The 26511-nt window shown below is 49.8% G+C and overlaps 1 protein-coding gene across 1 annotated transcript in view; it reads right to left on the reverse strand.

Moving 5' to 3' along the window:
* Positions 1–6442: 6442 nt before the first annotated feature.
* Positions 6443–26511, reverse strand: part of PRKRIP1 (PRKR interacting protein 1) — a 32349-nt gene continuing 12280 nt past the window's right edge. The window contains exons 5-6 of the mRNA XM_025379007.1: positions 25354–25418; positions 6443–8111 (exon numbers count right to left, since the gene is read on the reverse strand). Of these exons, the coding sequence (XP_025234792.1) occupies positions 8011–8111; positions 25354–25418 (166 nt within the window). The 3' untranslated portion in view covers positions 6443–8010. The remainder of the gene's footprint in view (positions 8112–25353; positions 25419–26511) is intronic.

Here is a 26511-nt window from a genome sequence, read left to right on the forward strand (position 1 = left end):
CACGTCACCCGCCGGGCCGGGAGTGGCGGGGCTGGCGGCACCTCCTCGGAGTGGCGGGGTGGGGGTCCCTGCCTTACCTGGAACCACCCCGGGATCGCGCGCTGGAGAGGAGCAGGGGAGGTGGGAAGGCCCTGACCCGCGCGCATCCCTCCTGCCCCAGCTCCCGTCCCCCGCCCCAGCTCTGGGAGTCAAGGCGAGGCCCCCGCCCCATTGGAGATCTGGCTACCCACAGACCACGAGCTGGGCTTTCCCTGCCCCTGGGTCGGGGCGCAAAAGGGAAGCCCCGGGCTTGGCAGGGGGAGCCTCGGGGGGTGCCTAGCATTGGACGCTGGCTGCATGGAGGGGTGGGGAGTGGGGACAGGGCGGGCGGGTGCCAGGTGGGCAGTGGAGGGGAAAAGAAGGTGGGGAGGGGAGAATCTGTCTGGCCACGCCTGAGTTTTCACAGGATTTTTTCTTTTTTTTTTTTTTTTTTCTGAGACAGGGTCTGGCTCTGTCACCCAGGCTGGACTGCAGTGGTGCGATCATGGTTCATTGCAGCCTCGAATTCCTGGGCTCAAGTGATCCTCCCGCCTCAGTCACCCAAAGTGCTGAGGCTACAGGCAGGAGCCACCACACCGTGGTAATTAAAAAATTTCTGTTTTTGTTTTTTGAGAGGGAGTTTTGCCATGTCGCCCAGGCTGGAGTGCAGTAGTGCCATCTCCGCTCACTGCAACATCCGCCCCCGGGGTTGAAACGATTCTCTCTCAGCTTCCTGAGCTACAGGTGCGGGCCACTAGCCTGGCTACTTTTTTGTATGTTCAGTAGAGACGGGGTTTCACCACGTTGGCTGGGCTGGTCTTGAACTCCTGACCTCAGTAGATCCGCTGGCCTCGGCCTCCCAAAGTGCTGGGATGACAGGTGTGAGTCACCGTGCCCGGCCAAAAAAAAAAAAAAAATTTTTTTTGTAGAGATAGGTCTCCCTGTGTTGGCCAGACTGGTCTTAAAGTGGCCTCAAGTGATTCTCTCAGCCTCTCAAAGCACTGGGATTACAGGTATGTGCCACAACGTCCAGCTGATTTTAATATTTTTTTGAAAAATAGAGACGGGATCTCACTATGTTGCCTCTGCTGGTCTCGAACTCCTGGGCTCAAGTGATCCTCCCACCTCGGCCTCCCAAAGTGCTGGGCACAGAGGCATAAGCCACCTTGCCTGGCCCCTGCCCAGGGTGTTGGATGGCACCACGAAGAGCTTGCACTGAGCTAATTGGGGGTTGCCACCCAGAGCGCACTGCCACTCACAGGCCCAGCAAGACCCCTGGGGTCCCAACCCCAGTGCAGCAGGCTGTCCTTCTCAGGCTGTTCGCAGACAGCAGCAAAGCGTTTCTTCTTCTTCCACTCTCTACTGCAGGGAGCCTCTCACCCTTAATGGTGAACTCTCTGCGGTTTTACGAGTGAGGTAGTCAAACAGGAGCGTTCTTTTCAGGAAGTGCAGCACATGAATAATTCACAGACAGACAAGATGGGTTCCTATCAGCCCGGCGGTGCCAGACGGTCCCTTGGAGTCCTTCCTCCGTGCCGGGTAGGCTGCTGCGTGCCCTACATAGGATTTTTCCATCTGTCACAACAGCATTGGACCGTGACACATTTATCCAAACGAAGGAAAAATTCCACTCATGTCAGCCAGCCCACATTTGATGACAATTGGAAGAGTAGATGTTACGGACGCCAGGTTAAATCCATCTACACTTCGAGTTGTATTTTACAGACTACTGCTGAGAGCCAGAATGAAACCGCGAGGACACTTAGTCTAATAAACCAGGTTTCCCCCTCCAGGTTACTGACCTAAAAGGCAGGTTAGGCCCTAACATGGGCATAAGAAAAGCCCAGGGTTCCTTACTGGCCCTCCTCCCGCCACCCCCATCAATGGCTATGGGTAAGGGATCATTTGAATTTCAGGGGGCAAAGTCCTCAAAAAGCAATCATGCTATGGCTTTCCAACGTGGAGTTCTTGGTAAAATGTATCTCGATGGCTCACGCCTGTAATCCCAGCACTTTGGAAGGCTGATCACCTGAGGCCAGGAGTTCAAGACCAGCCACGTCAACTGGTGAAACTCTGTCTCTACTAAAAATACAAAAATTAGCCAGGTGTGGTAGTGCACGCCTGTAGTCCCAGCTACTGGGGAGGCTGAGGCAGAAGAATCGATTGAACTTGGGAGGCGGAGGTTGCAGTGAGCCAAGATCATGCCATTGTACTCCAGTCTGGGTCAGAGAGCAAGACTCTGTCTCAAAAAAAAAAAAAAAAAAAACCAGGAAGAAAACACTTTGTAAACGGCAGTAGTTTGCATCACAGATGAAAGTGCTTTCAGCAAAGGAGTCCTTTGTTGAATTCTCACTCTTGCAGCAACTTCACTCATCCCTGAGAAAGCTTCCTGTGCCTGTTACTGATGCCGCCACCCCCCGGGCACATTTATCCAGCATGCCCAGACAGAAGCAAAATGCAAGTCATAATTGCCAGTGCTTTTCAGAGCTGGTTTCCTAACCAAACAGAATAGCTTGCTTGCTTTTCTTTCCCTCCCTTCCTCTCTTCCTCTTTTTCTCTCTTTTCTCTTTCTCCCTTCCTCCCTCCCTCCCTCCCTTCATTCCTTTCCTTCCTTCCCTCCCTTCCTCCTCCTTCCCTCCGTCCCTCACTTCCTTCCTCCTTTCTTTCCCCTTCCTTCCTTCCTCCCTCCCTCCCCCCCCCCTTCCTCCCCCCTCCCTCCCTTCCTTCCTTCCATTTTATTCCTTTTTTTTTTTCTCTCTCTCATTTTATGAGACAGAGTCTCGCTCTGTTGCCCAGGCTGGAGTGCAGTGGTGCCATCTCGGCTCACTGTAACCTCCACCTCCTGAGTTCAAGCAATTCTCATGCCTCAGCCTCCCAAGTAACTGGGATTACAGGCACAGGCCAGTAAGCCTGGCTAATTTTTGTATTTTTAGTAGAGACAGGGTTTCACCATGTTGGTCAGACCGGTCTCAGAACTCCTAGCCTCACGTGATCTGTCGGCCTCAGCCTCCCAAAATGTTGAGATTACTGGGTTGAGTTACCACGCCTGGCCTATAATAGCTTTTTCTTTTTGAGATGGGAGTTTCGCTCGTCATCCAGGCTGGATTGCAATGGCGTGATCTCGGCTCACTGCAACCTCCACCTCCCGAGTTCAAGCAATTCTCCTGCCTCAGCCTCCCAAGTAGCTGGGATTACAGGTGCCCACCACTATGCCCAGCTAATTTTTGTATATATTTTTTAGGAGACGGGGTTTCACCGTGTTGGCCAGGCTGGTCTCCAACTCCTGACCTCAGGTGATCTGCCCGCATAAACCCAGCTCCTAAACCCAGACGATGTTTCAGCCGTCAGCCCTAGGTCAGCTGTCTCAGAAGGGCTCCCTCAACCACTCAGCTGCTGGCAACCATGAGTCCCCTCCCCATCGGGTCGTGTGAATTCTCCCACCTCCATGTCGCTGGACTCTCCCCTACTTCTCCCTGTCCTCACTTGCTTCTGCACTAACTCAGGCCACCATCACCTCTGGTCTGCATGGCAAGGCAGGAGCCTTGTCCCTTTCCACAAACTCAAAGGTCCCCCATGTCTCTCCATTCCAGCCCCTACCCTGTGACCTTTGAGACTCCAGTCCCCTTATTAACAGGGTCTGAGGCCATGGCAGGGCGCCTCGTCCCTCCCCAGCTCGCTTTCTGGGCACTCTTGTTCTCCTGAGCCGCCTAAGAGTTCACCTTGGTGCTCGCCCTTGTAGAGGCCTGGGTCAAGTGCCCACACAGCATGCTGTGCTGCTCTCCCGGATCCTGTTCTGCTGAGACCTGGAGCCCCCTGAAGGCAAGGACTGTGTTTTGTCCACCACCATCCCCAGTGCCTAGCAATGGGCCTTGGAATCCTTTGGATTTTGCACTTAGTGGATGCTCAATAAACATTTGCTATGTTTTATTATTATTTTTTGAGACAAAGTTTCACTCTTGTTGCCCAGGCTAGAGTGCAGTGGTGCCATTTCGGCTGACTGCAACCTCTGACTCCCGGGTTCAAGCAATTCTCCTGCCTTAGCCTCCCAAGTAGCTGGGATTTACAGGCTGTCATCACCACGCCTGGCTAATTTTTGTATTTTTAGTAGAGACAGGGTTTCACCGTGTTGGCCAGGCTGGTCTCGAACTCCTGATCTCAGGTGATCCACTCACCTCGGCCTCCAAGTGCTGGGATTACAGGCGTGAGCCACTGCACCTGGCCTTTTATTTCTGAGATGAGGTCTTGCTTTGTTACCCAGGCTGGAGTGCAGAGGCAGAATCATGGTTCACTGCAGCCTGGATCTCCCAGGCTCAAGTGATTCTCCCACTTTAGCCTCGGAAGTAGCGAGGTCTGTGCCACCAGGCCAGGCGCACTTTTCAATTTTTATTTGGTAGAGACGGGAGGGGGGGGTCTCACTATGTTGCTCAGGCTGGTCTTGAACTCCTGGCCTTAGGTGATCCTCTCGCCTAGGCCTCCCAAAGTGCTGGGGTTATAGGCAAGAGCCACCGCACCCAGTGGCTTTACCATGTTCTGTGGAGTAAGAAAACAGGAAACGGCCACCCGGAACTTGCTCCAGGTTAATTTCCAAGAATGTTCTCTCTACTGAAATATGTTAATATATGGTAATCATAGCTCACTTTAGTCAAGTACGCCAAATAGTAAACAGAAATTAACTTCCAAGAGGGAGAAGGAGAAAACACGCGTCTCCACGATGAATGCAAAGGAACTGGCCTGAGTTCTATTTCCAACAGTTAGTAGAACACTCCTCTAACTCAATTTTAATGTCTTAGTTTTTTTTTTTTTTTTTTTAACCAAAATATAAATGTAGGAAACAGGGAAGTAAATTTAAAATAGTAACAGGGCAGGGCTTGGTGGTGCACACCTGTAATCCCAGCACTTTGGGAGGCCGAAGTGGGAGGGTCGTTTGAGCCCAGGAGGTGGAGACCTGCCTGGGCAAGATGCAAAACCCCGTCTCTACAAAAAATACAAAAATTAGCCAGGCACGGTGGTGCACACCTGTAGTCCCAGCTACTTGGGAGGATGAGGTAGGAGAATGGCTTGAGCCTGAGAGGTGGAGGTTGCAGTGAGCCGAGATCACGCCACTGCACCCCAGCCTGGGCAAAAGGGCCAGACTTTGTTTCAAAAACAAACAAAAATTAGGCTGGCATGGTGGTACATGCCTGCAGTCCTAGCTACTTGGGAGACTGAGGTGGGAGGAATGCTTGAGACCAGGAGTTGGAGGCTGCAGTGAGCAATGATGGCACCACTGCACTCCAGCCAGGATAACACAGCAAGACGTTGTCTCAAAGTTAACTAATTAAGGGGGCGGGTTCTGTAGTAGAATCTCCTGGAGCAGGTACCTGTTTAAATGTATATTTGGGCGTGAATCGTAATGATGCAGAATCACAGGGGCATCACCAGGGAACCTAGATATGTTTGTTTTTGAAACAGGGTCTCACTGTGTTACCCAAGCTGCAGTGCAGTGGAGTGATCACGGCTCACTGCAGCCTTGAACTCCTGGGCTCAAGGGATCCTCCTACCTCAGCTTCCCAAGTAGCTGGGACTATAAGTGCGCACCATCATGCCCAGCTAATTTTAACATTTTTTGTAGAGATGAGGTCTCACTCTGTTGCCCAGGCTAGTCTCAAACTCCTGGGTCCAAGCAATCCTCCCGCCTTGGCCTTCCAAAGTGCTGGGATTACAGGCATGAACTCACTATGCCTGGCCATGAGAATTCTTGTGTGTGAGGTTTTCTGAGATGATTCTGTTACCTACACCTCTGTGTTCAGTTCCAGACTCCTTCCCACCCAACAGCGATGAGGGACATTACTTCATGATTCTCCCCTAATCTTGTTTTTTTTTTTTACGGGGGGTGGGCGGGGTGGGCAGGGGCTCTCAGTATCACCCACTCCTTTCTCAATGATGACATCTGTTTGTTCCTCTTTTCCCAAATAAATGATGCCCTGAAGAAAAAATCTCTCAACTTAAGGTCCTAATGACCTAATAATAATGGCCAGAAATGGCTACAGGACATGCCCTGCCTAAACATCTCCGCACCCCATGGGGGTGAAGCCCACCGCAACCTGGCATCCTGCTGCGTCGCCATGTGCCCGCCCACCCAACACACGCCCGTGGCGACTGTCTCTCTTGGCTCAGTGAGCTGGCAGAGGCAGGAAGGGACTTGCCCACAGTCCCCTGGCTTACCAGAGGCAGGGAAAGGATTAAAAGCTAGGTCATCAGGCTCCAAGCCCCAGCACCCTCCGCAGCACTAAGGAGGCCCACAAACTCCAGGCTGCAGATTCAGGGCAGGGGCTGTGACACACATGGGGGCGGGGAGAGGGATGGAAACCAACAGTCCAAAGACAGGAGAACTAAAACTGAAACGCAAACCTGCCAGTCCCAGACAAAGACAAAAACAGGTTTCAAAATGTACAGCCAGGGCATGTGCTCATTTATTTAGGGCTGACTCTCCGTGTCTGATTCCTGGGAAAGAAAATCCCTGTGACATGAACCGATGAAGGGACAGAAGCTATCACAGATGTTACAGGGCTCAGAGCGGGGCCGAGGAAATCTACACTACAGAAGTAAAAGCAACAGAAAATGTTTCTGGGTTTCCTTTCCCTTCACTCAAAACCACTATTTCCTTAATTCTATCAAAGTATGTAAGGGGCACAAAATAGACTCAGGAACTCGGGGTTAAATCATCCAAAAATGGAGCCAAGGCTCTAACTAGAAACCGTCCCTGTTGTCCCTGTTGGCCTCAAAACACTGAGGTCAAAGGCTGGTCTCGGCTCCTCCCAGGCACCCTGGCTCCCAGCACAGTGCCCCGCCCTCTGTGTTCATCATCATCATCGTTTTTTAAGAGACAGGGTCTCGCTCTATTGCCCAGGTTGGCCTTGAATCCCTGGACTCCAGCGGTCCTCCCGCCTTGGCCTTCCGAGTAGCTGGGATTCCAGGCACACGCCTCTGTGCTGGGCTGCCCTGCTTTCTGCAGGTGCCTTCTCTGCACGGGCCCAGTGCCTCCTGGATGCCAGTCTGGGGCTGTGCCACCTGAGGACAAAGGAGTTCTGCCTCTCTTCTCCCCGCTGGTCCCAACTGCTATGACCTGGCGGAAAGCCCTAATGGTTGCAGTCATGCAAGGAGGAGCTCCACCCACTTGACCGAGTCCCTCCTCTCTCAGCCCGTTCTGTTTGGACCCCCTTCCACTTTGGGATGAAAATGCAGCTGTCGGTGAGAGAACCCCCGTCCGGCTGGGAATCCCCTGCCCTCTGCTCTGGCTCGGTCCAGCTTGCATTCTCCATCTGCTCACTCTCTGGTCAACGGCTCTTCCCCCACAGCCCTTTCCACACACCCCATGCCCTTGTGATCCAGCCCCTGGTGAAATCCCTGGCCCGGGCCTCCCTGTACACACCCAGGGCTTCCCAGAACACACAGGGCACTAGGAGCTGCAGTGGGAGCAGACCCTCTGTGGTGTGGTTCCCACTTCCCACTGGAGTGGGTGGGCAACATGGACCAGCCCCACAGCCGAGGCCATCTCCTCACTGAGCCTGGGACCAGGTCCACATAATGGAGTTCAGTCCCCATGGGAATGGTGGCATCTCACAGCCTTCTCCAGAGTGTTTGTAACTCACGGTCCACACGTCCCAACAAAATGCAAGGGTGTTCTGCTCTTTACTAAATAAACGCTCCCTTCCCAGAAACCAGCCCCAAACTCATCACTGTTCAAATATGTGACAAGGTGAGGCTCTCTGTCCCCGTTTACCAGGAACACGGATGGCATCTGCAAGGCAGTGCCTTTGAGTGTCAGGGAGACGGCCCCTCAGGCTCCCAACCCTGCCGAAACCAGGACTGCGAGCGGCTCGGGAGGGGTCTCCTTTGCTCTCCATCCAGTGGGTCAGCGGGTCCTTGCAGGGAAGAAAGAGCCGAACAGCCACCTTTCCTTTCTGGTCACAGCATGAGCCGGGTTCCAGGCAGCGGCTGTGGCAAACACTGTCATTGCCCCATGATGAAACTGGGCACCTCCTCCTCCTCCTCCTCCATTCCAGACGCCTCTGCAGAGCTGCTGGACCCCTGCTCCTGGGGCTGACCGGGTCCTGTAACCACACGACATTCAAATCACACACATGCAAAATGGTTCAGGATCAAGTGTGCTTTCAAAGAGGAGAGCTGATGGGAAGTCAGAAGTTCCTGTTCCTGGACCGCACAGCGAGAAACCAGGGCCACGCCTCACGCCTGCCAGTCCCCTGAGCCATTCCCCGGAAGTAAGGGTGGGTCACAGACCTGATCTACCACCGCTCTCACGGGTGTACCCCATCTTCACCTAAAGGCCCAGCGGCACACGCAAGACCCGACACCCCATAAACCAGGCCCTACTACTTTTACATGGCTCCTGCCCCCTGCCATGGCCACCTCCTGGGCAGGCAAATTCCTGACCCACCTCTTCAACACCTAACGCCAGGCTGACAACACTCTCGCTGAAGTCTCAAGTTCTCACTGGCATCCGCGAAAGGATTTCTGAAACCTGTGTGGCAGAGGACTCTGCCCCTACACATACGCCAGCTTCCCAGCTTCTCCCAAGCATGGCCCAGGAAGCCCCTCCTGACACCTGTGAGCAGCGCACGGTCCCTGTTCCCCGTCATGACTGCCAGCCAGAAGCAGAGCACGAGGACAATGTGTTCCCAGCTCCTTCCCTCCCTGGCTTCCTGTGGGAGCAGGAGGACAAGAGAGTTGGAAAGGTGGAGGCAGAGACCACAAGGCAGCAGATGGCCCGGCTCAGCCACGCCAGGACGCTGCCCGCAGGCACAGTGGCCTCAGCCAACTCGCAACTGGGTAGGCTCACCCGGGCCAGCCAATGCTCCTCCCGGCACATGTGCAGGGCTTGCCCTGGCCACCCACACGCCCACTACACACCCTGAGCGCTGCCACTGCTGTGTCACCACAGGGCAGAAAAGGGCCTCTAAGCAGGAGGCCCTGCACAGCCGAAGGCACAGCCTAGCCTGAAGTTCACTGTCATACCCAGGATGGGACCCCAGAAAGAACACACACGGCTCTGGTGAAAGCATCTGGAAGATTTAATTTCATTAATTTGGGGCATCCCTTTTTCCCCTCAACCTCATACCACACAGCATGATTAGCTTTGAAAGTTCAAATGGGGAAGCTGGGTGCAATGGTGCACACCTGTAATCCCAGCACTTTGGGAGGCTGAGGATGGATCACTCGAGCCCAGGAGTTTGAGATAAGCCTGGGCAACACAGCAAGTCCCATCTCTACAAAAAATGGCCTGGTGACACATGCCTATAGTCCTCACTACTCATAAGGCTGAGGCAAGAGGACCTTTTGGGCCCAGGAGTTCAAGGCTGCAGTGAGCCATGCCACTGCACTGCAGCCTGGGCAGAATTTTTTTTTTTTAAGTTTAAATGGTGAGGATATTTTAATAGCTAATATTTGTCCAACACTATTACATGCCAAGCACTGTGCTAAGTCTGTACATAGAGTACCCTGTTTAATTCTTACAATAGTCTATGAGGTAAGTATCACTCTTTTTTTTTTTTTTTTTTGAGACGGAGTCTGGCTCTGTCGTCCAGGCTGGAGTGCAGTGGCCGGATCTCAGCTCACTGCAAGCTCCGCCTCCCGGGTTTACGCCATTCTCCTGCCTCAGCCTCCCGAGTAGCTGGGACTACAGGCGTCCGCCACCTCGCCCGGCTAGTTTTTGTATTTTTTAGTAGAGACGGGGTTTCACCGTGTTAGCCAGGATGGTCTCGATCTCCTGACCTCGTGATTCGCCCGTCTCGGCCTCCCAAAGTGCTGGGATTACAGGCTTGAGCCACTGCGCCCGGCAGTATCACTCTTATATATCCATTTTACAGATGAAGAAGATAGCCCAGAGAGGTGGAGGAACTTGCTGCTCGAGATCTCCTATTCGCTAAGACAGGGACCCAGGCTTAAACACGCTCTCTGACTCTCTTGGCCTCTGCCTACGTTGTCTGCAGAAATTGCATAAGGGGCCAGGCACGGTGGCTCACATCTGTAATCCCAACACCCTGGGAGACCAAGGTGGATGGATCACGAGGTCAGGAGTTTGAGACCAGCCTGACCAATATGGGGGAAACCCCATCTCTACTAAAAATACAAAAATTAGTCAGGCGTGGTGGCGGGCACCTGTAATCCCAGCCACTCGGGAGGCTGAGGCAGGAGAATCGCTTGAACCCAGGAGGCAGAGGTTGCAGTGAGCCAAGATCGTGCCAACTGCACTCCAGCCTGGGTGACAGAGGGAGACTCTGTTTCAAAACAAAAAAAAACAAGCATAGGGTCTGATCTTTAATTCTGCTCCTGATGAATCGTAGAATACTGGTTGAGCTGGATGTTTGTGGAGAGGAGCAACAGAGAAGGACTGGAAGCATTCCCCATGGCTGAAAAGCCTTTGAAAAGGCAGTATGGGCTGAAGATCCCTCATCCAAAATGCTCGGGACCAGAGGTGTTTCAGATTTCGGATGTTTTCAGATTTTGGAATATCCGCATCTACACAATGAGATACCTTGGGGATGGGACCCAAGTCTAAACATGAAGTTCATTATGTTTCATGTAACCCCCCATACACATAGCCTGAAGGTAAATATAACATTTCAAAATAATTTTGTGGCTGAGTATGGTGGCTCACACCTGTAATCCCAACACTTTGGGAGCCGGAGGCAGGTGGATAACTTGAAGTCAGGAGTTTGAGACCAGCCTGGCCAACATGGTGAAATCTCATCTCTATAAAAACACAAAAATTAGGCCAGGCACAGTGGCTCACACCTGTAATCCTGGCACTTTCAAAGGCTGAGGCGGGTGAATCACTTGAGGTCAGGAGTTCGAAACCAGCCTGGCCAACATGGCGAAACCCCATCTCTACTAAAAATACAAAAATTAGCCAGATGTGGTGGTGCACCTGTAATCCCAGCTACTTGGGAGGCTGAGGCAGAAGAATTGCTTGAACCAGGGGTGGGGGATGGGTGAAGGTTGCAGCAAGCTGAGATCGTGCCACTTCACTCTAGCCTGGGCAAGAGCGAAACTCTGTCTCAGAAATAAAAAAGGAAAATTAGCCAGGCGTGGTAGCGCACGCCTGTCATTGAGCTAATTGGGAGGCTGAAGCAGGAAAATCGCTTGAACCTGGGAGGCAGGGGTTGCAGTGAGCCAAGATCACGCCACTGCACTCCAGCCTGCACAATAGAGCAAGACTCCATCTCTAATAATAATTTTGTGTATGAAACACAGTTGTGTACAATGAACCATCAGAAAGCAAAGGCATCTATCTCTCACCCATGTGGCTGATCTGTGGCTTGGTGTCACCGTCATTTCTGACTCTGAATTTATTTGTGACTGATAAGCAATCCTTTTCATACACTTACTCACACATAAGTGCTTAACAGTAATAAATGTGATGGGCCATTCATACAGTAGAAAATAGTATATTCAGAGTAATTAAGCAGCACAACTGCATCACGAGAACACCTGGATCGGCTGCTAAATGGTAACAATGGGCTTTCAATCCCCACCTACTATGCTGTGTTTGAATTAAAGGGTTACTGGACACTTTTTTTTTTTTTAAGACGGAGTCTAACTCTGTCACCAGGCTAGAGTGCAGTGGTGTGATCACAGCTCACTGCAGCCTCCTGAGTAGCTGAGACTATGGGTGTGTGCCACCACACCTGGCTAAGTTTTGTATTTGTTGTAGAGACGAGGTCTCAACCATGTTGCCAAGGGTGGTCTTGAACTCCTTACTTAACAGTAAGAGTTCAAGACCAGCCTGGCCAACATGGCGAAACCCCATCTCCACTAAAAATACAAAAATTAGCCAGGCGCGGTGGCGGGTGCCTGTAATCTCAGCTACCCTTAAGGCTGAGGTTCAAGTGATCCTCCCTCGTTGGCCTCCCAAAGTGCTGGGATTACAGACATGAGCCACCGTGCCCAGCCTCATTTTTCAATTTTTCATGAACTTCTGTTCATGGCTTTTGGTGTTTCAACTTTTTATCCCTCTGCTTCCTCAGGTCATGTGTGGCAGTCATTCTTGGCTTTCTGGGCTATAGATAAACATAAATGCTTCCTCTTTTTCTTATCACTGTTACCCATAGGCGGATCTGCAGGCCTTTTTGACGTTTTCAACAGCGTCTTTACACAACAAAGTAGAGAACAAGCAAAAAAACTGTGAGTAAGCATGGAGGTCTGGGCCCCGTGTGGGGCATCGTGGGGAACCTACCGCTGGTGCGTATGGTCTTAGAGGCGCCATTTTCTTACCCTCTGTGGGGTGCTTGGGTGGGGGAAAATCTGGGTGTATGTGGACAGGTTGTATTGCAGTTGAAGGAGGCTGGGAAGGTCTTCTGTCCGTGGGAGACACTGAATCATCTGTGTTGTGTATCTGCGTTTCGACTGTGACCTCTCGCATGAGGTCAGGGGTGTAATTCCTACTTGGAGCATCATGTCGGTGCTCAAAACCTCTGAATTTTGCAGCATTTCTGAGTTTGGATTTTCGGGTTTGGGATGCTCAACCTGTATCTCACTAATAGTCTACACAAGGGATTCTGTGTGTGTGGAAGACTTATTGTCATGGTCTAAGAGTATCACCCTCAGGGAGGAGAAACCCAGAAACCTGGGGCACAGTCAAGTCACTTGGCAATTCAACAAAACTACCCCAGTTCATTCCTTCAATGTGACAAATACGTAACAGTAAGAAATCATCGGCCGGGCGCGGTGGCTCAAGCCTGTAATTCCAGTACTTTGGGAGGCCAAGAAGGGCAGATCACGAGGTCAGGAGATCGAGACCATCCTGAATAACACGGTGAAACCCCGTCTCTACTAAAAAAAAAAAAATACAAAAAACTAGCCGGGTGAGATGGTGGGCGCCTGTAGTCTCAGGTACTCGGGAGGCTGAGGCAGGAGAATGGCGTGAACCCAGGAGGCAGAGCTTGCAGTTAGCTGAGATCCAGCCACTGCACTCCAGCCTGGGCGACAAAGCAAGACTCCGTCTCAAAAAAAAAAAAAAAAAAAAAAAGACCGGGCACGGTGGCTCAAGCCTGTAATCCCAGCACTTTGGGAGGCCGAGACGGGTGGATCACGAGGTCAGGAGATCGAGACCATCCTGGCGAACACGGTGAAACCCCGTCTCTACTAAAAAATACAAAAAAACTAGCCGGGCGAGGTGGCGGGCGCCTGTAGTCCCAGCTACTTGGGAGGCTGAGGCAGGAGAATGGTGTGAACCCGGGAGGCGGAGCTTGCAGTGAGCTGAGATCCGGCCACTGTACTCCAGCCTGGGCGGCAGAGCGAGACTCCCTCTCAAAAAAAAAAAAAAAAAAAGAAAAAAGAAATCATCAAGTGATTATTGCATATCAGTTACTATGCTTAATGTTGGTGATACAAGAATTAAAAAGATACTGTCACAAATCAAAAGTGCTGGGATTACAGGCGTGAGCCACCATGCCTGGCTGAATTATGTTAATTTTAAAAGTCATTTAGGACGTCGGGGTCCCAGGATGGAATGTAGAAGGTGACACAGGAATCCAAACGTATTATCAATGTACGAAATGATCTCTGTGAAGGGAGTGTGGGGAAAAGTACTGATCAGCCAAGTGTGGCGGCTCAGCGCTTTGGGAGGCTGAGTCCGGAGGATCGCTTGAGCCCAGGAGTTCAAGACCAGCCTGGGCGATATAGTGTAACATCGTCTCAAATGTTTTTTTAAACATTAAAAACAAGTGGCCCGGTGCGGTGGCTCACGCCTGTAATCCCAGCACTTTGGGAGGCCGAGGCGGGTGGATCACGAGGTCAGGAGATCGAGACCATCCTGGCTAACATGGTGAAACCCCATCTCTACTAAAAATACAAAAAAACTAGCCAGGCGTAGTGGCGTGCACCTGTAGTCCCAGCTACTCGGGAAGCTGGGGCAGGAGAATGGCGTGAACCCGGGAGGCGGAGCTTGCAGTGACCTGAGATCGCGCCACTGCACTCCAGCCTGGGCGACTGAGCAAGACTCCATCTCAAACAAACAAACAAAAAAAAGTGCTGATCTAAGTAATTCTTGAAATGAGTGGCCTCTGTAAGGCTGAAGGGGCTGCACATAGCAATGTCCCTAGTTGGTAATGGTGCTTCCCCCAGGATAACAGTCAACAATTCTGAAGCCATTATTCATGTATGCTGGAATTGAGCAATGAAGCAAATGGCTAGTGGACGGTGGTAACAAAGATACTCACTACTGGGGTGAGAGGTGATAGAGAAATAAGGAGAGAAGGCTAGAATGAGCCATGTCGTACTGGGCTGGACTTGGAGACATCAGCATGAACTCAGGTTAGTGTAATACAGATGAGGTTGGTTATGGGTACTAGTAGTAACAGATATGTATATATATACTGGTAGAGTACACAGGTAAATTTCCTGGCTTTGTCAGCTGAGAGAGCCTAAAAGCAACCATCCAGTAGCACAGAACATGCCTAGTCCCCAGACCTTGGGTTTTAATACCATTTCTCTAGTAAAAGCAGCCAGGGGCCAGGCACGTGGCTCACGCCTGTAATCCCAGCACTTTGGGAGGCAGAGGCAGGTGGACTGTTTGCAGGCAGGAGTTTGAGACCAGCCTGGCCAACATGGTGAAACCCTGTCTCTGATAAAAATACAAAAATTAGCTGGGTGTGGTGGCACATGCCTGTAATCCCAGCTATTCAGGAGGCTGAGGCAGGAGAATTGCTTGAACCCAGGAGGCAGAGGTTGCAGTGAGCCGAGATCGTAGCACTGCACTCCAGCCTGGGCAACAAAGAGCGAAACTCCATCTAAAACAAAAAAAAGCAGCAGCCAGGACTTCTTGGACAAATGGCTGATCCTGGGCCCAGGGCAGGAAATACAAGACATGAGTCTGGAATATCCTATGGTACCAGGAAGTAAGGAAGCCAAGTGTGGCAGTTCATGCCTGTAATTAAAGCACTTTGGGAAGCTGAGGCAGGAGGACTGCTTGAGTCCAGGAGTTTGAGACCAGCCTGGGCCATACAGCAAGACCCTCGTGTCTACAAAAACAATTTTAAAAATTAGCCAGGCATGGTGGTGCATGCCTGTGGGCCCAGCTACTTGGGAAGCTGAGGTGAGAGGACTGCTTGAGCCTGGAGTTTCAGGCTGCAGTGAGCTGCGATGGTGCCACTGCACTCCAGCCTAGGTAATAGAGAGAGACCCTGTCTCAAAAAAAAAAAAAAAATTACTGACAATGATGGGACTTTGTCAAGGGAACACAGGACCCAACTGAAAGAGCTCCCAATGGCCAAAGCTGGAATAATATGAGCAGCAGTAAAACAAATACAGTAATACTGGACTATAACCTAAAGTACAAGATGAATATCCACAAGTTCATACTGATAGAAGGAAATGATTAAATAATGATAAATACACAGAAATAACCCTTGAGTGCAGAATGACTTCAACGATGCATGTAGATTCTTCACTGTCAGGAAGGAGGAACACAGCCCCACACTCCCTACGTGTGGGCTGCCCACAGTGACTTTCTTCCACAGAGTATCGTACAGGAAGGGGAAAAGAGAGAAAATGTAAGAGGGAGAAACGTGACCACACTATCTCAGCCATGTGATCAAGGTCAACATCAACAGTGATGGCACGAGCCTGGGCAACACAGTGAGACCCCATCTCTAGAAAAAATACCAAAATTAGCAGGGTGTGGAGGTACACATCTGTAGTTGCAGCTGCTCAGGAGGCTAAGGAAGGAGAATCACTTGAGCCCAGGGGTTTGAGGCTGCAGTGAGGTGAGATGGTGCCCCTGCACTCCAGCTTGGGCAACAGAGAGAGACCCTGTCTCAAAAAAAAAAAAAAAAAAAAACCCACAAAACCTGATGGCCGCGCTGGCAGCTGTGACACAGCCCTGATGTGTGGTGAGAAGGGTGCTTTCCCTCTGTGGTCCTCATCCCCAAAACAAACGACTCCAGTCAAATCATGAGAAAATCAGACCAATCCCAACTGAGGGCCGTTTTATAGAGTACTGGACCCACATAAAGTCTGGGAAACTGTCACAGCCAACAGGAGCTGAAGAATGCGTGATAACAAAATGTAACGCGGTGCCCTGGATTGGATTCTGGAGCAAGAAAAGGGCATCAAGTAAAAACTAAGGCAGCTGGAATAAGGTATGGACTTTAGCTAATAAAGGTATCAATGTGGGTTCAAAAATTGCGACCACTGCTCCAGGTTAACTTCGGAAGTTAAACAATGGGGAGACTGGGTATATGAGAACGCTTTGTAAATATCTTTGCAATTTTTCCGTAAATCTAAAGCTATTCTAAAATGAGGCTTATTTTGAAAAAGATGGAACTGACATTATAGCTGAATGGAGAAGCACCTTATGTGATCTGGCAGGGTCCGCAGCCAAGGGCACACACAACCCCATGGGGCAGGCTGGCAGGAAAGGCCACTTCTAGGGCCGGGGGCTGGAGGGAGGTGAGGAGAGGCTTTACACGGACAGAAAGTATTGTAAGAGGACGCTGAAGGTGAAGAGAGCTTCTCCAGGCAGATGAGAAGTCAGGTGGCGTGAAGAGAGTACAGGCGGCCTAAGCACATGCAGCGAGGCTGAAGAACAGAGAGCTGGGGGTATGTGGAAGGGAGTGGACAGACCAGCATAGTAGAGAGACCGGGAGGGGCCAGTCAGCGAAGGCCAGGAACACTGGGGCTGCTGACAGGGTTTCACGCAGGATCGCCTCATGGGCGGGTGCGGGTGCCTGGGATCACATCCCGGCCTGCTGCCCACATCCTCTGCAGCTTTGTGGGCGCCACCACCACACGGTGCCTAAGGTCTGTCATTTGTAAAATGGGGATAACACACCACGGACTGCCTCACAGGGCTGCTGTGAGGATTATGTTAGTTAATTACACGCAAAGCGTTTAGAACTAGGGGTACGTAACAAGCATTCCATGATCTTGGGTATTGTTACAAAGGCATAAGAATGATTGACAATCCAACGTACATTTTATAAAATAGCTTTGGGGCTGGGCGCGGTGGCTCACGCCTGTAATCTCAGCGCTTTGGGAGGCCAATGCGGGCGAATTACCTGAGATCAGGAGTTCGAGACCAGCCTGGCCAACATGGCGAAACCCCATCTCTACTAAAAATACATAAATTAGCCAGTGTGGTGGCGGGCGCTTGTAATCCCAGCTACTTGGGAGGCTGAAGTGGGAGAATCTCTTGAACCTGGGAGGCGGAGGTTGCAATGAGCTGAGCTGGCGCCACTGCACTCCAGCTTGGGTGATGGAGCAAGACTCTGCCTCGAAAAACAAACAAAACAAAGGGCTTTGGAGGCTGTACACAGGTGGGTGCGTGGGGAGTGGAATGGCAAGAGAGTGGGACTGCCTCCACGGTCCTGCAGGTCTACACTGTATTTCTGTAAGGCTTTTTACTCAATCCCCAGTAAGACCTTGAGTGGTTCTCATGTGCCCCATTCTCACCCATGTGGAGGAGGAGTAAAATGTTGAGGATATGGTAAGAGTGTACTGTTACACACACTGTCAATGGCAAAAACCGGGGCTATCCCTTCGGAAAGTAACCTGCAATATATTTCCAGAGCCAGGAGTTCTTTTTATACTCTGTGATCTAGTAATTCCCGTGGTTACAAATTTATCTTTTTTTTCCCCCCTTTTTGAGACAGGGTCTTGCTCTGTCACCCAGGCTAGAGTGCAGTGGCATGATCACAACTCACTGCAGCTTCAACTTCCCCAAGGTCAGGTGATCCTCTTGCCTCAGCCTCCCACGTAGCTGGGACTACAGGCATGTGCCACCACACATGGCTAATTTTTTTACTTTGTGTAGAGATAGGGTTTCACCACGTTGCTCAGGCTGGTTTCCCAACTCCTGGGCTCAAGCAATTTGCCTGCGTCGGCCTCCCTAAGTGCTGAGATTACAGGTGTAAGTCACCATGCCCGGTTTAGAAATTTATCTTAATCTATCACCCCAGAAAGGGGGAAGGGAGAGACAGGATATTCACCGAAGACAAGAACTGGAATCAATCTACTATTTCATAAAAGGAGAAAGATTAGGTGTGTTAGGGCATGTCAATTGTTGGATATTGTCAGTCACTGAAAAATTATGAAGGAATTGCCTCATGAAGCAGTATGTGTATAATGTTAAATAAGCAAAATGGAAAGCTTTCTATAATTCTATCTACATACAAATGATGTGCACATGGAGACTAAAAGAAAATGAATAGAGAAAAAGGTGATCAACTAGGATGATGATATCTGAGCTTTCTACATAATTTCCTTCCAGTACTCTTTTTTTTTTGAGACAGAATCTCACTCAGCCGCCCAGGCTGGAGTGCAGTGGCGCAATCTCGGCTCACGGCAACCACCGTCTCCCAGGTTCCAAGTGATTCTCCCGTCTCAGCCTCCCGAGTAGCTGGGATTACAGGCACCCGCCATCATGTCCGGCTAATTTTTGTATTTTAGTAGAGATAGGGTTTCACCATGTTGGCCAGGCTGGTCTTGAACTCCTGACCTCAGGTGATCTGTCGCCTCGCCCTCCCAAAGTGCTCATTACAGGCAGAAGCCACCGTGCCTGGCCCTCCTTCTAGTACTCTTCTACTACTGTTTATATAATATTTTAAGATCCAGGAATCTGAGATTTTATTCACAGGCTACAGGCATACTGTGTAAAATGCCACTGACTGCAACTGAAGCACACACTTTGTTTTTAACAGATGAATGAACAGATTAGAAAAAAATCCTTTTAAGCAGAGACTTGGGAAAACACTTGTGATACAATGTTACGTGATAAAATCAGGACATCTATAAACAAGGCATTTATAGAAATAAGGCTTATATATGAAAAAACTGAAATTGAAGAAATGATATTAAAGTGTTAAAGTCATTTTTAGTACGGGTTACAGATAACTTTTATTTATTTACAAAATACACACAGGGTCTTGCTATGTTGCCCACACTGGTCTCAAACTCCTGGCCTCAAACGATCCTCCAGCCTCAGCTTCCCAAAGTGCTGGGATTACAGGCGTGAGCCACTGTGCCCAGCCAACTTTTATTTTTGATGTTGTTCTTTTCTGCATATTTTTAAAATTTCTAAAATGATCATAGAGTATCTCTTTTTTCCAAAGACACAAAGCATGTGGGTAGTTTTCCAACATATTATGTTAAAGGATTTTGGCTCTGAAAGAAACAGTTTGATCCAAACACATGTTGAGTGCCTTCTGGACACCGGATACCTGCCCATAGATCAGGAGCTCTCAGGCAGGAACAATTCCGTCCTCCTCCCCAACTAGGGTGCATTTGGCAGTGTCTGGAGACATCCAACTGCCAATGACTGGGGGAAGGTGGGTGCTCCTGGCCTTGGGTGGGGGGTAGACACTACAATGCCTTGAGACATCCTGCAGTGACCAAGACACAGCCCCTCACGACACAGCATTTTCCAGCCTGAGGCATCAGCAGTGCATCCGTGGGGAAACTCTGCTCTAGAGGTGCCTAGTAACAAATTCCCTAAGGGCGCCCTGGATTTCTTTGATGGGCAGGCCTATGTTAGGATAAGTAACAGTGGTGTGGGAATACATCATCTGGGGAGTTCAAGGCTTCAGAATAATCCACACTGGCTTAATGTCATCCTGTGCTGTCATTCAGACACAAGTCCCACACTGCCGGGAGTCTTCCCTGAGCTACTGGACCAGCACAGAAAACAAGCGGTGAGATGTCCTCTCCAACAACACAACACTCAGCCAGTTGCCCCCTCCTGCTTTTTAGGAGAAGAGCCAAAATAGCTTGAGCGATCTGTGCCTCTGGGTCCATCCAGGACCCACGGCGCACCAAAGCCACCTTGGGGCGCAACTTGGTATTACCACATTAGTTTCCATTTCTTTCCACCGGACAACTGGAAAAGCTTGCTTACTCTCACAAAATGAAAAATAAAGAAGGGAATCAAGAAGGCGAGATAAATGGCATACTAACCACTTCTTTTTTGAGACAGGGTCTTGTTCTGTCACCCAGGCTGGAGTGCAGCGGTGTAATCATAGCTCACTGCCACCTCCGCACCTGGGCTCAAGTCATCCTCCCACCTCAGCTTTTCAAGAAGCTGGGACTACAGGTGCGCACCACCACAACTCGCTAATTTTGAAATATTTTGTAGGGATGGGGGTCTCATTTTGTTGACCAGGCTGGTCTCAAACTCCTGGGCTCAAGCGATCCTCCCACCTTGGCCTACCAAATGTTAGGATTACAGGCATGAGCCAATGAGTCCAAGCCCAAACCACTTTTATGACGGTTATCCTTAGAACGCTCTATTCTTCCCGTTTGGTACAAAGCATGTACAATCATGGGGTATTAACCATTTTTTAATATGTTCAGGTGCTGGCTGGGCGTGGTGGCTCAAATCTGTAATCCCAGCACTATGGGAGGCTGAGGTGGGTGGAGTTTGAGACTAGTGTGGCCAACACAGTGAAACACCGTCTCTACTAAAACTACAAAAATTAGCCGGGCGTGGTGGAGGCAGGGGTTGCAGTGAGCCGAGATCGTGCCACTGTACTCCAGCCTGGGCAACACAGCGAGACTCTGTCTCAAAAACAAAACAACAATAAAAACAAAGATGCCCAACATCACAAATCATTAGGGACATGCAAATCAATACTGTAGTGAGATACCACTTCACACCCATTAGGATAGTTACCTAAAAACAAAACAAAAAACCCCAAAAAACAGAAAATAAGTGTTGGTGAGGATGTGGAGACATTACAGCCCTTTTGCACTGGTGGGAGTATAAAATGGTTCAGTCACTATGAAAGAGTATGGTGATTACCCAAAAATTAAAAATAGAACTAAGATCAGGTGTGGTGGTTCACATCTGTAATCCCAGCACTTTGGGAGGCTGAGGTGGGGGGATCACCTGAGGTCAGGAGTTCGAGATCAGACTGGCCAACATGGTGAAACCCCATCCCTACCAAAAATACAAAAATTAGCTGGGCATGGTGGTATGCGCCTGTAATCTCAGTTATCAGGGAGGCTGAGGCAGAAGAACTGCTTGAACCCAGGAGGTAGCGGTTGCAGTGAGCCAAGATTACACCACTGCACTCCAGCCTGGGTGACAGAGCAAGACTCCATCTTAAAAAAAAAAAGCAAGCAGCCAGAGAAAAAGCACGACAGCCTCACATGGTGGCTCACGCCTGAAATCCCAGCACTTTGGAAGGCCAAGGCGGGAAGATCACTTGAGCTTAAGAGTTCGAAACAGAGAAACCCAGTTTCTGTAAAAAATACAAAAATTACCTGAGCGTGGTGGCACAGGCCTGTGGTCCCAGCTACTTGGGAGGCTGAGGTGGAAGGATCACTTGAGCCCAGGAGTTCAAGACAAGCCTGGGCAACATAATGAGACCCCATCTCTGCAAAAAAATAACACATTAGCCAGACATGGTGGTACACACCTGCAGTCCCAGCTACTCAAGAGGCTGAGGTAGGAGGATTGCTTGAGCCCACCAGGAGGTCGAGGCTGCTGCGAGCCATGATTGCACTGCTGCACTCCAGCCTGGGTGACAAAGTGAGATCTTGCTTCAAAAACACAAAAATGAAAACAAAAAACAAATAAAATGGTAGCCTTGAATCCAAACATTTCAAGAAAGAGATAGACTGTCAGAATGAATTTAAAAACATGACCCAAACATTTGACGTACAGGAAACACACTTCAAATGCAGTGCTGTTTCAAAGTTAAAATCCAAAGGGATGAATGGCAGAGTAAGGGCCTCCAAAAATCTGCTTCTCCATAAAGGTAACAGAACACTGGCAAACATCCTAAAAATCAACCTTTTCAGAACTCTGGAAATGCTCCTCGAACTGTTCAAATGCCTGAACCTCACTAAGAGCATGAGCTCTGTGGGTTTTAATTTCCCGTCTCCCTCTCCCCAGATCTGAAGGAGCCTTGAAAACCAAGAGCCCCCCTGCCACAGTAGCTGTAAAAACGGGAGGAGGCTGACTGGTTTGGGGGCTGTTGGAAGTTCCATTCTCAGGGCACTGGCCCTAGTTGACCTGTCTGGCAGTTCCCTGGAAACGTCTACCTGCAAGGCTTGTCTTCCGTTGATCTGACTCAGCATTGAGTTCAGCTCACTCAACGTGAACAGCTTTTTCCCCTGGGCGTTTGTCAAAAACCATCAGTGACAACTGTTTAACATCCCACCAACCAAGACAGCAGTAACAATTGACACAAACAAGAAACTGACCAAAAAGCTTAAAAGGAAAAGCTGGGACGCTAGAGGGCCACCAGAACAGTGCACATGCCCAAGAAAGCCAGCCAAGGCCCTGACTGCTCACTTCTGCTGCCCTGGAGGCTCTGTGCAAGCAGGAAGTAAAGGCTACAGCAAATTGCAGACTGCCTGCCAGCGTGTTGGAGGCAAATTCCAACACACACACAGAGGTCCTTGGCAAAGACTGGGAGACAGTCTTTGCCAAAGACTGGTGGTTCAAGACATTCAAGGAAATCTCTCATCTTCCAGTGACCAACTAAGCTAACCAGGCAGAGACTTCGGAGTCCAAACACAACAAAGAATACAGGTTTTACAGAATTTGTTAGGAAAGTCACTAAACACACAAACAGCAACAATGACAATGATAAGCAGCAAAACCAACAAACCCTGAGGAGGGAGGGTCAAATTACTCAGCAAAGGAGACCTATTTTTTTATATATTCTTTTTGTTGTTGTTGTTTGGAGACAGAATCTTGCTCTGTCACCCAGACTGCAGTGCAGTGGCACAATCATGGCTCACTGCAGTCTTGACCTCCTCGGCTCAGGCGACTCTCCCACCTCAGCCTCCAGAGTAGCTAGGACGACAGGCATGCACCACCATACCTGACTAATTTTTAAAATTTTGTGTAGAGAAGGGGTCTTACTATGTTGCCCAGACTAGTAATGCACTCCTGGGTTCAAGCAATCCTCCTGCCCCAGCCTCCCAAAAAGCTGGGACTACAGGTGTGTACCACCATGCCTGGCTGATTTTTTTTATTGTTTGTAGAGATGGGGTCTTGCTATGCTGCCCAGGTTGGTCTCAAATTTCCAAATATAATAGGTCCAAGCTACAATATCCCCTCAACAGATTGTGAGAATAGCTTTTGTGCCCAATCCTCCTCCTTGGGCCAAGTACTTCCATGATCTATTGCTGCGGTGGAGTGGAAAGTGATGAGGTAGTTTATATGAGGGATGAGGTCCTGTCAGTCACATTTTAGCAGTTTAAAATAATTTCTTCTAGGAGAGGGTGAGAAACAACCTAAAACCATATCCGATGTGTCACAGAGTACATTTACAACTCATAAGGAGTGGTTCTTAGAAGTGGCCAAGGCCGGGCGCGGTGGCTCAAGCCTGTAATCCCAGCACTTTGGGAGGCCGAGACGGGCGGATCACGAGGTCAGGAGATCGAGACCATCCTGGCTGACACGGTGAAACCCCGTCTCTACTAAAAAAATACAAAAAACTAGCCGGGCGAGGTGGCGGGCGCCTGTAGTCCCAGCTACTCGGGAGGCTGAGGCAGGAGAATGGCGTGAACTCGGGAGGTGGAGTTTGCAGTGAGCTGAGATCCGGCCACTGCACTCCAGCCTGGGCGAAAGAGCGAGACTCCGTCTGAAAAAAAAAAAAAAAAAGAAGTGGCCAATCATATTTTATTTTATTTTATTTATTTTTGAGACGGAGTTTCGCTCCTGTCACCCAGGCTGGAGTGCAATGGCACAATCTCGGCTCACTGCAACCTATGCCTCCCAGGTTCAAGCAATTCTCGTGCCTCAGCCTCCCAAGTAGCTGGGATTACAGGTGCCTGTCATCACACCCAGCTAATTTTTGTATTTTTAGTAGAGATGGGGTTTCACCATGTTGGCAAGGCTGGTCTCAAACTCCTGACTTCAGGTGATCCACCTGCCTTGGCCTCCCAAAGTGTTGGGATTACAGGCATGAACCACTGTGCCCGGCCTGTTTTATTTTTTTGAGATGGAGTTTTGCTCTTGTTGCCCAGCCTGGAGTGCAATGGCGCGATCTCGGCTCACTGCAACCTCAGCCTCCTGGGTTCAAGTCATTCTCCTGCCTCAGCCTCCCAAGTAGCTGGGATTACAGGCATGGGCTACCATGCCCAGCCCAACTGTATTTTAATACATCAATGAAAGTCTGACTTCACCCTAAAACCAAAAACCACAATCATGCACTCAGGAAGCAGACCTGGTCAAGCAGGGAATAGCCACAGATTCAGTCACGTGGGGGACAGTGTCACTTTTTGGTCTCTTAGCATCCTTGGCCCTTTCCAGCTGGGGCCCCCCTCCCTTATTCACAGTACATGAGTTCCCAGGGATGGGGGATAGCACTCCTAGCATTGTGATGAGTTCAGAGGCGGCAGGATTGGCAGCACAGTGGGATGCCGACCTAACAGCCAATCCTGCCCCCGACTCTTTCTTATTAACGGTACCTCGAATCTGGCTGGGGCGGCAATGTACTCAGCTTGCAGTGCTGGATCACGATAGGTTTGAGTTGTTTACAACAGTTCTGTTTTCTATTCCTCTAGCCTGATGGCAGCTAGGGATGGCAAAGTGACCTAGTATTTAAGGTGATGTCTTCTGGGCACTTCTGGAGAAACTTTTGCTCTCCAATATAAAAGGGGCAGACCACATAGGTACCTTACTCCCCTTCTTCCTGCCTTGAACACAGGTATGGTGCCAGAAGCCATGGCAGCCACCCCACACCCTTGGGGTAAAGGCCAAGGGATGTGCGGGGGAGCCAGCCTACACTGCTGAGCCACATCACGCTGCCACCTACTACCAGATTTCTCATCCTGTAAAAAATAACAACTCCTCGTGGTTTAGGCACTTCATTGCTGCATTCTGTTGCTTGTAGTCAAAAGCATTCTTACCTGATCTGACAAGTGACTCAATCAGAGCCAGAGAGACATAAAAAGACTTTTGGCTAGGAAAGTTGAGGCATCCTCTCAATTTTCCCTCCTGGACAATATTGAGGAGGGATGTAGCCCCAAGAGCTGCTGCAGGCACCTCAAAACCACAAGGAGTGTGAGCGGCCTGAGGACGGGACACCAGGACAGAGGGGTAGATGTCAGTAACCAATAATGTCACTGATCTCCCTGACCAGCCGTGCCCGAAGGGAGGTCTGTCCTCGACCTAACTTGAGCCAGCATCTTTTTGCTTAAGCCAGTTTGGTTTTCTGATACGTGCAATTCAATGGGTCCTAGCTAATATGAATAAGCTGTTATTTCTTCAGTGGCCAGCCAACCAGCCCAAACTCTCCATCCCTGTGTTTCCCGACAGTTCAGCCACTGTGACCAACACCAAGAAAGAGGCTACAGCCAAGAAAAGTGGGCACCACTCACCTTCTTGTTTCTTCTGTTCAAGTTTCATCTTCTTTGCCAGTAATTTCTTCTCTTTTAACTTCTGGCTAAAAATGTAAAACCATATACATTGATTCCTTAACTATCTTATGGTATATTTTAGAAAATAAACACCTTCTTATGGTACCTTTAAAACCTGTGGAATAACACAAACATTACAATAACAAAATAAGAAAAATATTAGGTGAGTGCAAAAGTAATTGCCATTTTTGCATTGCTGGAATTTGCTATTTGATATTGGAATATATTCTGTGTGTGTGTGTGTGTGATGGAGTCTTGCTCTGTCGCCCAGGCTGGAGTGCAGTGGCGCAATCTCGGCTCACTGCAAGCTCCGCCTCCCAGGTTCACGCCATTCTCCTGACTCAGCTTCCTGAGTAGCTGGGACTACAGGCGCCCGCCACCATGCCCTGCTAATTTTTTGTATTTTTAGTAGAGACGAGGTTTCACTGTGTTAGCCAGGATGGTCTCGATCTCCTGACCTCGTGATCCACCTGCCTCTGCCTCCCAAAGTGCTGGGATTACAAGTGTGAGCCTCCACACCTGGCCTGGAATATATTCTTTTTTTTTTTTTTTGGGACAGAGTCTCACTCTGTCACCCAGCACCCAGGCTGGAGTGCAGTGGCACGATCTTGGCTCACTGCAAGTTCTGCCTCCTGGGTTCACACCATTCTCCTGCCTCAGCCTCCCTAGTAGCTGGGACTACAGGTGCCCACCACCACACCTATCTAATTTTTTGTATTTTCAGTAGAGACGGGGTTTCTTTGTGTTAGCCAGGATGGTCTCGATCTCCTGACCCCGTGATCTGCCCACCTTGGCCTCCCAAAGTGCTGGGATTACAGGTGTGAGCCACCGCGCCCAGCCAATATATTCTTTAATAGATGTGATTATGTCATACATCATTTTAATGGGCTTTTTTTTTTTTTGCTAATGACTTATTACTTGTTTATGTTCAGACTACGAAAACAATGCTAGACAAATAGTAAATTCAAGTGATTTTCTCATTCAAATTCAAAATGGGTAGTAAAGCAGTGGAGGCAACTCACAACATCAACAACGCATTTGGCCCAGGAACTGCTAACGAATGTACAGTGCAGTGCCGGGGCAAGAAATTTTGCAAAGGAGACGAGAGCCTTGAAGATG

Source organism: Theropithecus gelada, chromosome 3, assembly GCF_003255815.1.
Source record: "Theropithecus gelada isolate Dixy chromosome 3, Tgel_1.0, whole genome shotgun sequence".
NCBI classification, from domain to species: Eukaryota; Metazoa; Chordata; class Mammalia; order Primates; family Cercopithecidae; genus Theropithecus; species Theropithecus gelada.